Source organism: Barbatula barbatula, assembly GCF_947034865.1.
Source record: "Barbatula barbatula genome assembly, chromosome: 6".
In the NCBI taxonomy this organism is placed as follows: Eukaryota; Metazoa; Chordata; class Actinopteri; order Cypriniformes; family Nemacheilidae; genus Barbatula; species Barbatula barbatula.
The window spans coordinates 14,261,823-14,277,023 of NC_136765.1; the positions used below are offsets into that span (position 1 = coordinate 14,261,823).

The 15,201-nt window shown below is 37.6% G+C and overlaps 1 protein-coding gene across 1 annotated transcript; it reads left to right on the forward strand.

The window, feature by feature from the left end:
- The first annotated feature begins 1,517 nt into the window (after window positions 1-1,517).
- Window positions 1,518-14,296, forward strand: kcnk2a (potassium channel, subfamily K, member 2a). Its single transcript, XM_079458970.1, has 7 exons — window positions 1,518-1,764; window positions 2,580-2,890; window positions 5,455-5,572; window positions 8,557-8,717; window positions 10,701-10,887; window positions 11,142-11,281; window positions 12,689-14,296. Coding segments are annotated over exons 1-7 (1,239 nt in total). The 5' UTR covers window positions 1,518-1,763; the 3' UTR covers window positions 13,010-14,296.
- Window positions 14,297-15,201: the final 905 nt, after the last annotated feature.

The window sequence follows — 15,201 nt, forward strand, 5'->3', positions numbered from 1 at the left end:
TCTAAAGACGATCATGCACACTGATAAATGTTGATATTAGATGATCTTGAAGTCAAAAACAAAACCACATATATATTAGCATCCATTAGATGACTAATGAAAAATGATTTATAATGCATTTTTGTGGTTTGTGTGTGATAAATTGATACATAATTAAGCTATATTGATCAACTTTGTGATTGATGTTTATGTTTTTTTTCCGATTTGTGACATTACCAGAATTACTCCTTTACTGTTTCTTAAATTGTGGGACAAAACAGCTGACAATACAGAAAGAGATATTTTGGATTAACTTGTTTAACTTACTCCTAATTGTGAGCTAACTGTACTCCTACTCCTAACCAAACCATAAAACTGCTAACAGAGATCTATTTATCTGATTGTTTGAAAGAAACTCCATGTCTGTTTTATAGTTGGATAAGGAGAATTCAACAGTCAGAAAGTAACAGAGAGGGATGGAGAAAGTTGTTGAACCCTGTCTCATGAAATGGGCAAGCGTTTGGTGTGCACATGTTCCTTTGATGCAGGTCCATCATTGCCCAGAGGAACAATAATTTTAGCTTCTTCACTGAGAGAAAGTGCTATCGCCAAGGTGAAAAGACAATGGTGAAGGAAAAAGGAAACAGAAGACAGGGTATATAGGAAATCAAATCTAGTGTCATTTTTCCTCAAACAACACAGCTGCATTTTTAAATAGTATCTCAACTTCCTAATAACATTTTGTGAATCATTGCATGCATACACACTGCAAACCAGTGGCATTTATCATCATAAGTAATTTATGAAGTTCATGTGATATGTAAGGCACATATTTTCAATGAAATCGCTTGGTTACTATGAATGTATATTTGGAATGTAATGTATTTAACAGCTGGGACATTCCACGTGTCAAATTGACATTATGGACATTTTGCTTTACTGATTGAATTAACGTAGAATTACACATAAGAAGAAAATGTTTTGGTGCAAGTTGAAAGATTTGAAATACAAACTCATTGTACTGGAAACGTTCACAAGGTATACACATGCTGGTGGAGAACATAGAGATACCTCGCATCTGTTGTTTCGAAACTGCACCAGATGATGTTCAGCACTGATAACTTATTGATACCTTCAGCATTAAAAATAAAAAAGATGCTGCTTCAGCTGTCAACTTTCAAAATTCTCTATTTACGCATTCATCCGACGATTCAAAGCGACCTACAGTGCGTATTATTTACATATTTCATGGGCACGTGTGTTCTCCGTAACTCTAACCCACGACCTTTGTGATGTTATCGCCATTTGTATGCACATAACGTTCTGATACTAGAAAAATCACGACTCCCAAAACACATCACGACAGAGCCTCATACCTGAACAAGAAACAAAAACTAGAGCTGTTATTTAGGAACTCGCGACGCGACCTAAGAAAGCGCGCCAGCGAGAGCGAAGCCGGACTGTGAGCGCGCACTTGATGAGAACAGCCCGTCCAATTATGCGTGTGCCCCCGTCGGACACTCCTTTCTCGCTTCAATGCTTACTCAACCACGAAATCCAGCGCCCGACTCCGAAATACTGGCCGGGCGGAGGTTTAAAACCGGACCGAGCCATGCTTGTCCAGAAGAGGCGACGGGGGGATGCGAATGCGTTTGGTGTCGTGAATAACAGCCCGGTCGCGCTCGTGCGTTTGTGAGCAAAGTCAAGACAGAAAGTCAGGTTGAGCAACACCCAAGAAGGCCGATGAGAGGCAGCAAGAAGAAGAAGAAGAGATTTGACAAAGAAGTAAGTGCGCAATGTGTTTTTGCATCATTTTTGCGTTTTGCATATTGCGTTTGACAGTCTGCTTAGAAGTTCATGATATTGTTTGAGTCGCATATATGTGGACTCGCACATGATGCTTAAGTGAAAAAACGAGAGGTCGTGATTTTTAATTATGCGCAAAGGAAACATTTTCGGTTTCACGTTTGTGCCGAAACTTGTGCTACCCTGCGCAAGATCACAGCTCCACGCGCTCGCGTATTAGAACCTGGTGAGAATAATGCGCTCACTTTATCACTGGTTTGCTAGAGAGGGGTTGCACACTTGGTTGGAACACTGAAACACAGGTTGGATAGTGAGAACTAAATTATTATCGTACAGAGGGGCAGTTTCCAGTCCACATGTTTTATAATGTACGCATGAAATTAAAAATAAACTTTCTTCCAAAATAGTCTACAGTTAATTGTCAAACTCTTTTTCATAGAGACCAATGCTATACTGATTCAGATATCAATATATGAAAGTAAACCAAACCAAACCTGGCAGCTGTCTTAAACCTGGCAGCTGTCTTAAACCTGGCAGCTAAGCTTTGGAAAAATAAAGAATGTGTTTGCTCAAATACAAAGACAAACGAAAAAAATAATCACATAAAATGTCCACGATGTATAGAAGGGTTGTACAAATAGATATAAAAACAGCATTAGAATTACTATTGCCTCATCATTACTGGCTTCTTTACACACTGGCTTATTTTAACTCTGCCCTCACTCGCCCCATCTTTCCTCTCTCTCTCTCTCTCTCTCTCTCTCTCTCTCTCTCTCTCCCTTTGTTCTCCCCAGTGGCCGCACCTGATCTTTTAGATCCCAAATCAGCCACGCACAACACCAAACCACGGCTGTCGTTTTCCTCCAAACCCATCGTCTTTAACTCGGGGGATGACTGTGACACCATAACCACCGTAATGAAGTGGAAAACTGTACTGGTAATCTTCCTGCTGGTAGTTCTGTACCTGATCATTGGAGCCACCGTGTTCAAAGCCCTGGAACAGCCCCAGGAGAGCTCGCAGAAGTACCTCATCGTGAAGGAGAAAATTAACTTCCTCTCCAGGCACGCCTGCGTCAACACCTCTGAGCTGGAGGATCTGGTGAAGGTATGAACTCCGGTCGTTCAACACGAGAATGAAAAGTATTTATTTTTGTGGGTAGAAAGGACTTTTCTGGATGTCGAGCTGATTTTGTCTGCGGGATGTTGAGTAGATCAACTAACCTTTGTCAATATCAATAGGCAATTAATAAGATTTTCTATCAGATTTTTGTACAAAAGGGGAAAATAGTCTAAAATAAAGTGACAACTTATAATCCAAATCATATTGGATTTACATTTGTGAAATGAGATGCAATAAATTTTAAATTAGAGGGATAGAAAAGATTTCCAGCATCACATATCATAGCCTTAAATTTCAGACTCACTCTCACTGCATTGTTGTAATAATTAAATGACACATAATTCACACTTATCTGTTCTCCCAAAGGAGGGTTCTTTCTAATTAGATTTTATTTTTAATTTAGCTGGAGTGATTTCATTTAAGACTATTTTGACTGTGGGGTAATTAAATCTGCTCCTGATACTGTATTACATCCTTAATTTGCTCTGCTTGCCGAAGCATGGTGGATTTGCATGTGTGTTACAGTCGGATTCAATAGTCAAATAATTATCTTGCAGAGTATGCCAAATTTTCCAAATTACAATTCCTGGTGCTAGCGTGTGCTTTGTGTTGTCGCATTTGAGGCAACGCACATCATGTGTTGCATGTTCATTAAATGCATCCCGATTCGTCATAGCAACATCCCATCTAGAAATATTATTGTAGCGCACTGACATCTTATAATTTGAACCCCGGGACACCACTCAAATCCGTCCTCCCGCCCTTTACAATAAATTACAAACCAACACATTGCTTCCAATCTTTATAATCTCTGTCACGGATCGGGGGGTGGAAGAACCCAATTGCAGGCAGCGACGATGAGGTTAAACAAAGACTTTAATAAAAGACAAATTACAAATAATACACTCACGATAGGGGGAAAACTGAACTGAGGCACGAATCAAAAACAGAAACCAAAGACTTCCCACGAGGGGGCATAAAACAAAAGAGAAATACTTAAAGCTATAATAACTAAGACTAACTAAACATGCATCAAAACAAGGTGCAAGGTAATCTTCAGGAACACGACATGGAAACATGTACAAGCCAGGAAACATGTACAACGAACAATCACAGGACAATAAACACGAGGATGTTTTAAAGGCAGACAGACAAAGGATAATTACTAAGGGGCAGGTGAAGGTAATGAAACACTAACGGAAAGGCTAACGAGACAAAAGGGCAGGAAACACCGACGAGACACGAGAAAGCACATGGCAAGTCAAAATCAAAACAACGCCATGTCTTTCTCACACAAAACCTAAGGCTATGCCATGACTCCGCTGCAAGACCAAGAATAAGCATGACATGATAGCGGAATCATGACAATCACAGTTAGTCTCATAGTGATTGAAGCAGCACTTAGTACAGTAAGTGTTCCGTAAAAGGTGTTGAGTCTAAAGAAACGTCACAGTGGAAATATTACCCACTCGTTGACTCTCTGTTTTGGCTGGGTTGTCCCGTGGCCAGCTAGGAGCAGGCAATAGGCATTGAGGGAGCAGATGTGATACACTGTGGGCTCTTTCAGCATATCTGCAGTATGTAGGCCAGGAGGACCTGCAGGCTCATGTGCATATGTTTATTTATTTTACTGATTAAGTTGCAGAAATATGCTGTGACCACATTTAAAACAGAACTTTGCCGAAGTTAGTGGAGAATGTGTGTAAAGAGTTAAGGACCATGGACAGCACCGAGCCTCACTCTTTGCTTATTTTGGTTTATGAAGTAAGCCATGGCCAGTATACTATTGAAATGAGAGCAAAATAACTTTAGAGGTCATAGTAAGATACACATCTGGCCCAGAATCAGAGGACGTGTATCCTCTCCAGAACCAACAATCAGAATATTGATATCAGTTGTGTCAAGATCCTGAAAGTCTGAAGTACAAGTAATTGCACAGACTCTTACAGAAGCCCAAACATTTGACAAGGCAGTCGTTTACTATAAAAAATGACTGAAATTACTGATCAACTTTCTCTAATCTCGCAGACGATCCAGTTATGTGGGACGTAAAATCCAGAGATGCTGTGGAACACTGATAAAGAACAGATCCGTGCCTTTGTTTGCAGCGTAGAATGCAACTGGAGCCAGCCATCCTGCTCATTCAGAGACTTGCTGTCTGCTTTCAATTCAAATGTGTTTTGGTTGTCCTCATAATAGCAAGTGAAGCTTAATTGCAATACAGGAATAGGAATGCATTGCTGAATGTTATTCAGCGAGGGGAAGCAGGAAATATGGCTCTCAGTTTCTAAATAAATGAAATTTTGCCATCATTTAAACGTGCGTAATTTTCTTCTGTGAAACCGTAAAAGATATTATAGCTGCACTTTTCCCTGGGAAACTAAATGTTGTTTAACGCTGCCAAAATACTTAAAAGGACCATAGATTTAGTCTACAATGTGTGCACTATATTACAAGCATATACTGTATGTTTCAATACTACTGTACATATTTACATGAGGGCTAGTAAATTATGACAAAATTTGACAGGCCAATTCTGTCATCCACAGCAGGTGGTGGCTGCCATTCGTGCAGGGGTCAATCCTTCAGGTCACCCCTCCAATGAGACCAGCATGTGGGACTTCAGTAGCTCCTTCTTCTTTGCAGGGACTGTCATTACCACCATAGGTAACTTTACTTTTATCTTGATCAGCATGATACCTTCACAATCAGTTGTTTTCGATCAGTCATTTATTAAGATGTAAAATTTAATGTGATATTTCACCTGGGTTGAAATATACCCAGCAATTTTTAGAGCGTAGAAACACTTAAATATTTCATAATGACCAACTTATAGTATAACTACATAGAACACAGCCATATTTGTTTTTCCAATTTATTGAAATGTTATTGAATCTTCTACAATCTAGCCACATTTAATTTGATTAGTGTGAAACTGAGATGTAATAGACATACAGTTTGCTGTGAAAGATTCTCTGAAAATAATCAGTAGCCTTTAATTTAGAATAAATCAACAACAAGGATGGAAATTGTGTTAGTATTATTTAATAAGCTTAATTATGAACAATAACCAATCGTTTTAACAAAGCTTTAACTGTTCTGGAATACATGTGTGCAACACCACCTGCTGGATCAGAGCCAAGTAGAGGATTAAAGCGCACCCCTCCCCACACACAGCCCCCTGTCTATCCTTTGTAGGATGTGAAGTGTAAAATGTAATTAATGAATCAAGCACACCTGATAGTTTGACGTTTTAATTTGAGCTGAAAGACTTAAGGTCTTATATTGTTCCACTTCACATTATTTCTTCAGGTTGTAAATGCATCTGATCATGCATCTGAATATTTTTATGACTATAACTAATTCATAAGATTATTAGTGTTGCACATTAAATACAATTGATCCTAATCAATGCCTGTTTGACCTCTAAATTACATCAAATGTAGAAAATGACAGCTTAGAAACTAAGTCGGTTGACATCCATCTTTGCGGTGCTGTTTAAGGACGTTGTTTTGAATGATTATATCAGCGGCATTGAGTTATTTTATACACCAACGTTAGAGCAAATGTTGATATTGAGATTAAAGGTAGTTTTTTTAGAAAGACCAACAAAGATGTTCTTGCATATTTCGCTTTGGGAGTAAAGTTGCATTTGGCTGTTTAAAAGATCATCATCAGTAGCCTATACTGAATGGGCTTTAGTGTGTCGCTTTAACCCATATTTTGAGGAAGAAATTGGCATTGCTTGATTTGGTTTAATTGCTTTTTTGCACATGAATTACCGTTTTGCTACAGTGGGTTTACAGCATGAACAGCACACCTTCCCACACTCGCTCCTTTGTTTCAAAGTCCTTCACAGACTTGGCCTTCAAAACTGCTGATTTGTTCATCAATAGGGACCAAGTAATTCTTCATTTTAGTCACCCAGATAGACAAAACCATGCCCTTTATTGTCATTTCAATGAACCTTTCAGCATCCCCTGTGAACCCGTCTCCTGATATCACCAAAAACACACACAAGCACAGACACTTTGGAGAGTGCTTATCTTGGCCATCTGTTTGTGAGAGTGCTATATTCCCTAATACGCAGAAATCAGTTGAACGCAGTACAAGTGTATTTGCCCTCGCTCGGGCTCTCAGAAGAAACACTTGTGGGCTCATTAGACGCAATCAGACAGCAATGTTACATGAGGTTTCCATCAGTCATCCAGAAAATAGCTGTTTCTTTAATGATGGAGGCATGACTGTGTTGCTTTATGTGTTAGACTGACTTGTGTTGTGCTGAGAGAAAACATGTGACATCTATTTGTTAACAATTTAGACTGTATTTTTTGAAGAGAATTGTTATTATTCTGCTTCTTATAATAACCATAATTGAAAATGTTGAGCTGCTTACTCAAGTTACACATTTCCACTGCTTAGGAAGTAAAATGGTATTAGATTATAGTAAATCTACTGGAATAAGTAGACTGGATCTGATCCACCATCAACAGATGTGTATGACTTTTCCGAGTACAAGACAAGTGTGTAGAGACCCTGTTACTTGTCTCCGCTTTGTCCAATTATGATTGTTTCACAGGAAGCCAGTTTTTATGGCATTTTCAAGGTTTTTGATTTAATTGGGCTTTAAAGACAGATTGCACGATGGACGTTTGACCATTGTTAATGAGCTTCAAGGAACTGGGACATAATTGGATGTAAGCTCTTGTTCCCCCCACTGTAATACTTCACTAAGGGGGGGCCTGTCCAGGGGTTTATAATTGTTTAAATTCCTGGTTCCCACAACTATTGCTATTGTGTCTCTTAGAAGTCACTTTATTCAGAAAGTATAACTTCAAGTCATCCTCTGCACAATCATGTCGCCCAAAAGTTTCAGTCTGTGCAGTCGCACCATAAACATTCAACATATTTACATATTATAGTGATGTATCTTAAGTTTCAATTGTTGATAAATGAATAAGATTCATTCTTGAATTTTAAAATTTAAAACCCTGGTTAGGAATAGCTCTCCTGGCTGAATCTGGTGTATAATTCATCTCACCTGACCGTGATACTGTCAGGGTAATGTGCATTTGCACTTATTTTCCATCCTCTTAGATCTGCTCAGTTACTGACCCTTTTCCAAATATCTTCCTTTGTGTTTAGCAGAACAACAAAAATGTATACAGGTTCGGAAAAATCTGAGATATGAGTAAATGATGACCAAAATTTCATTTTTGTGTGAACTATCCCTTTAAAATGTGAGCATTTGTATACCTTAAAATAAATCCTATTACCATGTAAATGTTTTCTGTCTGGTTGTGTAATATCTCTTCTGGCTAAATTTAGAAACAGTTTTCTTTGAATTCAAGAAGACACTCCCTGACCTGCATAATGTAGTCCTAATCTTTCCTGTCTCAACCTGTATTCTCATAGAACTGTCTGCCGACTGAATCAAATTATGCTCTTCTGAAACACCCTCATTAGCCTTGTTAGCTTTTCACCAATATGCGAGATACATTGCTGAAATAAGTCATGGATGGCAAACACGGTGGTCTACAATGTTTCAAAAAAGTATGTTATTTTAAGCCATATTCTTCTGCCAGATTGTCACTTTTTGCATGTAGTATTATTATAGTTTTACAGAATTTCATCTATTTCTTGTTTTACAGGGTTTGGAAACATCTCTCCACACACGGAGGGAGGCAGGATCTTCTGCATAATCTACGCTCTGCTGGGGATTCCTCTCTTTGGCTTTCTCTTGGCTGGAGTGGGCGATCAGCTGGGAACCATATTTGGCAAAGGAATTGCAAAAGTGGAAAGGATGTTTGTGGTGAGTATTTTATTAAAACAAGCCTCAACGTTACTCTTGCTTTCTGCCTTGGCGTTGTTTACATTTTCTTTTTAATTGGAACAGGAAATAACGAATAAATAAATACAGATCAGACTAAATATGTGACATGTTTATAAAAACACAATACAAAAACATGGGCTGACAAAAGAATGCAGAAAATATGTTATATTGGTTTAAAAACTGACTAAGCCTTTTCATCTAAAATGTATTGATTATTCTCCATACTTGAGACTTTAAAATAACTGCCCAGCAGAAATGCACACAGACTGTTCTTAGCCTGATTCTGTGCGACACGGCACTGTCAGGTTTTGATGGTTCAATGTAATCACTTAAGTGCCTCTGGTGATCTTGTTTACGCTCTCTGCACATGCACACCCATATATTTTCTGCTGAGTTGTGTTGTTCGTACTGCAGGATCATCTTGAATGTGGATATTTTCTTTGAAAAACACAATGCAACATTTTTTTGTCAGGAGTCAATGCAGTATAGTGAATTATTTATTGCTGGTGCATTGGTTCTATTCTGCAGCATTAAAGAGGGCATGCAACGGTGTTTCATGCATTCTGACTTCTTTACAATGTTGAACGTGCTGTCTTTTCATGCTTCATGCGTTGGACGTATTACGTGGTAGTTCCGTGCTCTATACACTCCACAAGGTTCGTTTATTCTTCGGAAAGGTTTTTCAGAAAATGAAAATCTGTTTCGTGACAACTTTTCTTAGTCCCTTATTGGGCAATGCTCCCGGAAAAGCATGCCCACGGCAAGGCGAAAGAAAACGCCCGCCCACACGTCAACCGACGAGTGATAGGAAGACCCGCTTACAATCAAAGATTGGCTGCGCCGTGGGCCTGCAGCTGCAGCTAGTTACTCTTGTGATAGTGAGAGAAGTTGAGGTGTGTTTGTTTGTTCATGGCATTTCAGTGATGGATGTTATATATATGGTGGATATAACACTGGATTTGCATATTGTTTGAAACTGATAGATGGAGCAGTCCCAGCGCTAAAAGATGCTGCAGGTAAGTCAAACTGGATCAAATGTCTGTGTTTTGGCAATCATTGCGTATGTGCATTATGTAAACAACACAAACTTGCAGAAATAATGCAATCATGTAATGATTTATTACATTTATTACAAGTGCTCGTGATTTAATGATTAATTAATATGAGATTTTCAGAAACTGTGCATGTTATGACACCTTTAAGGAAACATGACAATACATATTTACCTTTTTTAAATATTTAAGATTTTTAATGGAATAAGTGTTTTAAGGCCTTTTCGCACCCAACAGATCCACATCAACAGACAATAATATTATGGATTATTCTGAGTAGAGTCCTTTAAAATTGAATATGGATTTTGATTGGCTATCAATGTTTTTTTTTTGTTTATCAGCTAGAAAACATTGTCCTGAGCATGATGACAATATCGGTTCTATGTAACATTATCACTATAGGTATGGTGTGTACTCTATTACTCCTATTATGCTATTCTTTTAGGCTGTACTGCTTTAAAATATGATTTATTTCATATTTGACTATTTTATGGTTATTACTTTTACCCAATAAGTCTGCCTACCTGGCTGATACAAATCATACATATTTTCGAATAAAAAAGCTTCATCTGATTAAAAGACTTTCCATGAACATATATAGTGATACTGGTACCTGGTACCTGTATGATTAGAATCTAAAAAGATACGGTTTCTTCCTCTTCAACATATCTGTAAAGCCTTATTTAAGATGATCGATAATGGAAATCTGTCAGAGATAATGAAATGTCAAATGTTAAACAAAAATGATACATTTACTCTTTTTTTCTTTGTGGGAGTCTCACATTGGTTAGCTGTTGCAGAAGAGTGAATATTTTCAGATAGTGGGCATTGTGTAACTGTGTTTTCTCAGCATTGATTATAATGTCAAACCTCTGTTCTCACCTCCATTCTGTTTGTCTTTCCCTCTCAGAAATGGAATGTGAGCCAAACCAAAATTCGTGTGACATCCACTGTGCTGTTCATCCTGTTTGGGTGCCTGCTGTTTGTGGCCATTCCCGCACTCATCTTCCAGCACATCGAGGGCTGGAGTACTCTGGAATCCATCTACTTTGTTGTCATTACATTAACCACTATTGGATTTGGAGACTTTGTGGCAGGTAATGATTGAAGCCACTGGTTGGCAGCCTCGCTCTGCATCTTAATCAATAATGTTTTCCTTTTTTCAAGCACATCAACAGCATAAACGAAAGTAAATTACATTTTTAGCAGAAAACATATATTATATCCACTTACTATCATAAAATGACACCTGATACTGGTTTGTCTAGTTACATGGATATGATATTTATTTTAAGTTACTATTCAGTTTATTGATGTGAAGGACTCATTGTCTGTTTTCTTTTTAACCCAGGAGGATCTGAGATTGAATATCTGGACTACTATAAGCCTTTAGTGTGGTTCTGGATCCTGGTGGGTCTAGCCTACTTTGCAGCAGTTCTCAGCATGATCGGAGACTGGCTTCGGGTCATATCCAAGAAGACCAAAGAGGAGGTATGTTATGGGGTCTTTAAAACCTATATTTAATTCGACTGCACAAGACCTTGTTCTGTTCAAACTAACATTTGTCAAGAAGCACATTTTTTCCTCACATTTGTGCCGTATGAAATGGCTAATGTGTATTGAGCTATATTTCTAAATGCTATATAAATGGCATGTTTTGTGTTTGTATAAGCACTGTATATATTTTATATATATACATATATACATATTATACTACATTTCGTTACACTGTACTTGTATATGTGTAATGACAATAAAGTTGAATCTAATCTAATCTAAAGCTCCCTGCATTACCGTTTTCAGGTCATGGAGAGTTTATTACGTGGTTTTGTTTAATTGTTTGGTGGGTAATTCACAATAAAGGTCCAATTTGATGAAAGCCAATGGCTATTCGTCCCTGTTTACATTTACTGCGCAGTGTATGAATTGGTGTCACATTGGAAAATTATGTTCTTGAATTAGCCTGAACAGAAGGCCTGCTTTGTTTGAAAAATAAGGGTTTTCTTCTCAACCCATTGTGCTTTTCTCGCGAGGTCATAAAAGCGCAATTTTCTGATATTATCCTCTATACTTAATTTCGGAGTTCCCTTTCAAGAATGAGCGAGGCTTTCACAAAATGGAAAATGTAGGTATCAAGGCCTTTAGGTCCGCAGCAGCTCAATGAACAGACTGTATAGTGTAAATGTGAAGCTGAAAATGACTCACACTGAAGGCCATTAAGACATTTTCGCAAATAGGTGAAACGGAAAGTACAGGTTTGGAGTAATAGGTCTGAATGACCCAGTTCAACCTGATCCAATCTATAGACTTCATTAAAGAGAAGTCAATTAATTTATTTAGCAAATACTCTTAAAAATAAAGGTGCTTAAAGGTTTCTTCACAGCGATGCCATAAAAGAACCATTTTTGGTTCCACAAAGAACCATTCAGTCAAACGTTCTTTAGAACCATCTCTTTCTTACTTTTTATAATCTGAAGAACCTTTTTACGCAATAGAAATAACCTTTTGCAAAACAGAACTATAAAGAACCTTTTGTTAACGTTCTTTATGGAACTAACAGCTTATTCTATGGAATCGAAGAACCTTTTGAAGGACGTTTTATAAATATAAATATCAATACTACAAGAATGATTGTTTTGCAGTTCACCATTGCAAGCTGTCTTGACAACATTGGCTAATGGTGAACTATATATTTTTTATAAAATAGACTAATATGAATGTTAATAGGCTTAGTTATTTCAATGTTACAACATTTCTTAGATTTCCACTCTTATTTTTATCACCATGATGTTTTGACAAATTGCTAAATATGTATATACTGCACATCACATTACTAAATATATACGTCACACTTGATGTCTTTGGTGTTGACCCGTTGAATTTTCCACTCTTTGTTAGGTTGGAGAGTTCCGTGCGCACGCTGCAGAATGGACAGCTAATGTGTCGGCGGAGTTCAAAGAAACGAGGCGCCGCCTGAGCGTGGAAGTTTACGACAAGTTTCAGAGGGCAGCATACATCAAGCGCAAGCTGTCCTCTGAGCTCGGACAAAACCCGGGTCAGGACTTGATGTCATGCAAGAGGACCCTGTCTGTAAACTTCACAGATGAACTCGAAAAAGAACCGCCTGCCTTGACCAAAAATGGCAGTCTTTACCTGAATGGACTTACACCAGATTTCCCTGACCGCGGCGAGATTTCCATTATTGAGCGTCTTAAATAAGGCTCAGTGAAAAACTGGAGATTTGTATCAATAAGTTTACTTGTATCAAGACGTTGTATCAAATATTTTCTGGATGTATATGAATGTGCTGTCACCTTTATCAATGTTTTAGAATCATTGGGAGGAAACATTTATGCCTTGTGAAATTAATCTGTCTGCATTTTGTAGGGATTAAGAGAATATTTGATAAAGTCTGTATTCTTTAGCAAAACAAGTAAGGAGCTTTTAATATATACGGTGAATCATATGTGTGCCTTAAATATCATGAGGAAATTAAATTGAGGTTAGTTTTTCTTTGAGAATGAACCATCCGAGTTTGTTCATCGTGTCGAAACACTGAGGAATTGAATTGCTTTTTGGATGTGTACATCGAACACAGCATGTGCGAGCGTCTGTTCAGCATCTCTTACAGGGTATCAAGCAGGAATGGGTGACTGTTTATGATATTGAGACGGCTGTTCTCCTGTGGCTCACCAGCTTCGTTTATATTATGCATCAGCACATTATTTTTTAATCTACATTGTGGTTGAAGTTTCATTGTATTTTTAGAGTAGCACAATGCCTTTTTACTACTAGTTCAGATTTTTTATTCTTGATATGAATTTGAGTTTTATATCTTTATCACTAAGCATTCATTCATTTTGTCATGAGATGGTATTTGGTTACTTTAGTCTACTGTACCGAGAAAATTCTGTCTGAATACAGTAGCCTACCTAAAGCTTGATACCTTGTATTGTACTGCGTCTCACCTCTGTATGCCTTTAGCCTGTACATGATTTTCATTCAGTTTAACATACTTAAAGCCAAATGTAACTTGATAAACTGTGGAAACAGATACGGAGCAGAATGTCCAAAGATAAATGTCTGCTGTAGATATGAGCTATGGCTTTTGGGACTGTTCAGCTGCAATTTAGATTATTTGAAGTAACTGTAATTTTATTAATAACATAATGCCATAATGAAGTCGTTTCTGGACTAAATGAAGGAAAGACTATGAATGTTCTGTAAAATTCTTGTATTGTGTTAATGCTGAGTGAATAACAGAATAGAAAAAGAGAATTCAGATATGTTGAATAACAGGTTTAAGACACATACTAGTGCACGAAAACAATTTTACTGTTTTCTTTTTGACACTAGATTTATACATGAAATATTATACTTTATTAAATGTAACTAATGCTCATTGTGTCTGAGCAAGACATTTCAGTGGGACGTTTAGACTTTCCTGCACAATTTTGGATTTTAGATTTAATAAAATATGACTTTTGAGGGGTCAACTGATCTCAGAAGAGTTGTGGGGACATTCTGTCTTTGTCTTCACCACATACTGTAGTTTAATCCATATCTTGAAACACTGCTAAGATTGTGGGTTATTAATGCTGATGTTCCTTCTGTTATGCCAATATCTGTAATTTCTTTCAACAGCATTCACTTTATTCGACAATATTTTGTAGAGGTGCACTGATACTAAATTTCTACACCGGTAGCCGATGTGATATCTGTCTATACCGATTCTGAAGAATATTCTTAATTTTATGAATGTTATTAATTCATATAATGACTATTAATATTGAACATCAAACTGGTGATGTGTCTTAACATTTCCAAAATACAGAGCACAAATAGCATTTTCCAGTCCACATTTCATTTATAGCTTGCTATGTCTCAATTCAACAGGGGGAACGGTATCCTACAGCTCAGATTAGGTCAGATCAGTTATTTTAACCCCAAAACAAGCTATTTCAGACATTTAATTTAAAGCCTTTAATCGCAACATCTGTGCATGATGTATAGTCAGAAAAGTTTCCCGTGTGTTTTAAAAGAGAAAAAGGTCAGAAAACGAGTCCCTGAACCAAGGACCTACGTGACATGAACACACAGAAGCTCAACCACTGAAGACCAGAAGAAACGGATTAAGACCTTGCTATGTCTCAATTCAACAGAATTCAGTCGAACCAGAGGGGAAACTGTATTTGACAGTAAGTTTCACAGCTGTCAGATATCGTTCCCCCTCTGTTTCATTTGATTCACACTTCATACATGTCTCAAACTAGCAAAGCAATTTTTACTCCAAAACAAGAAATGTCTGAGATGTCTGTTGAACCTTTTAAAGCAATTTAACTGTCACATAATGTTCCTCTTTGTTTTAAAAGAGGCAAAAAGCTCAGAAAACCAGGCCCAGAACCTTGGAC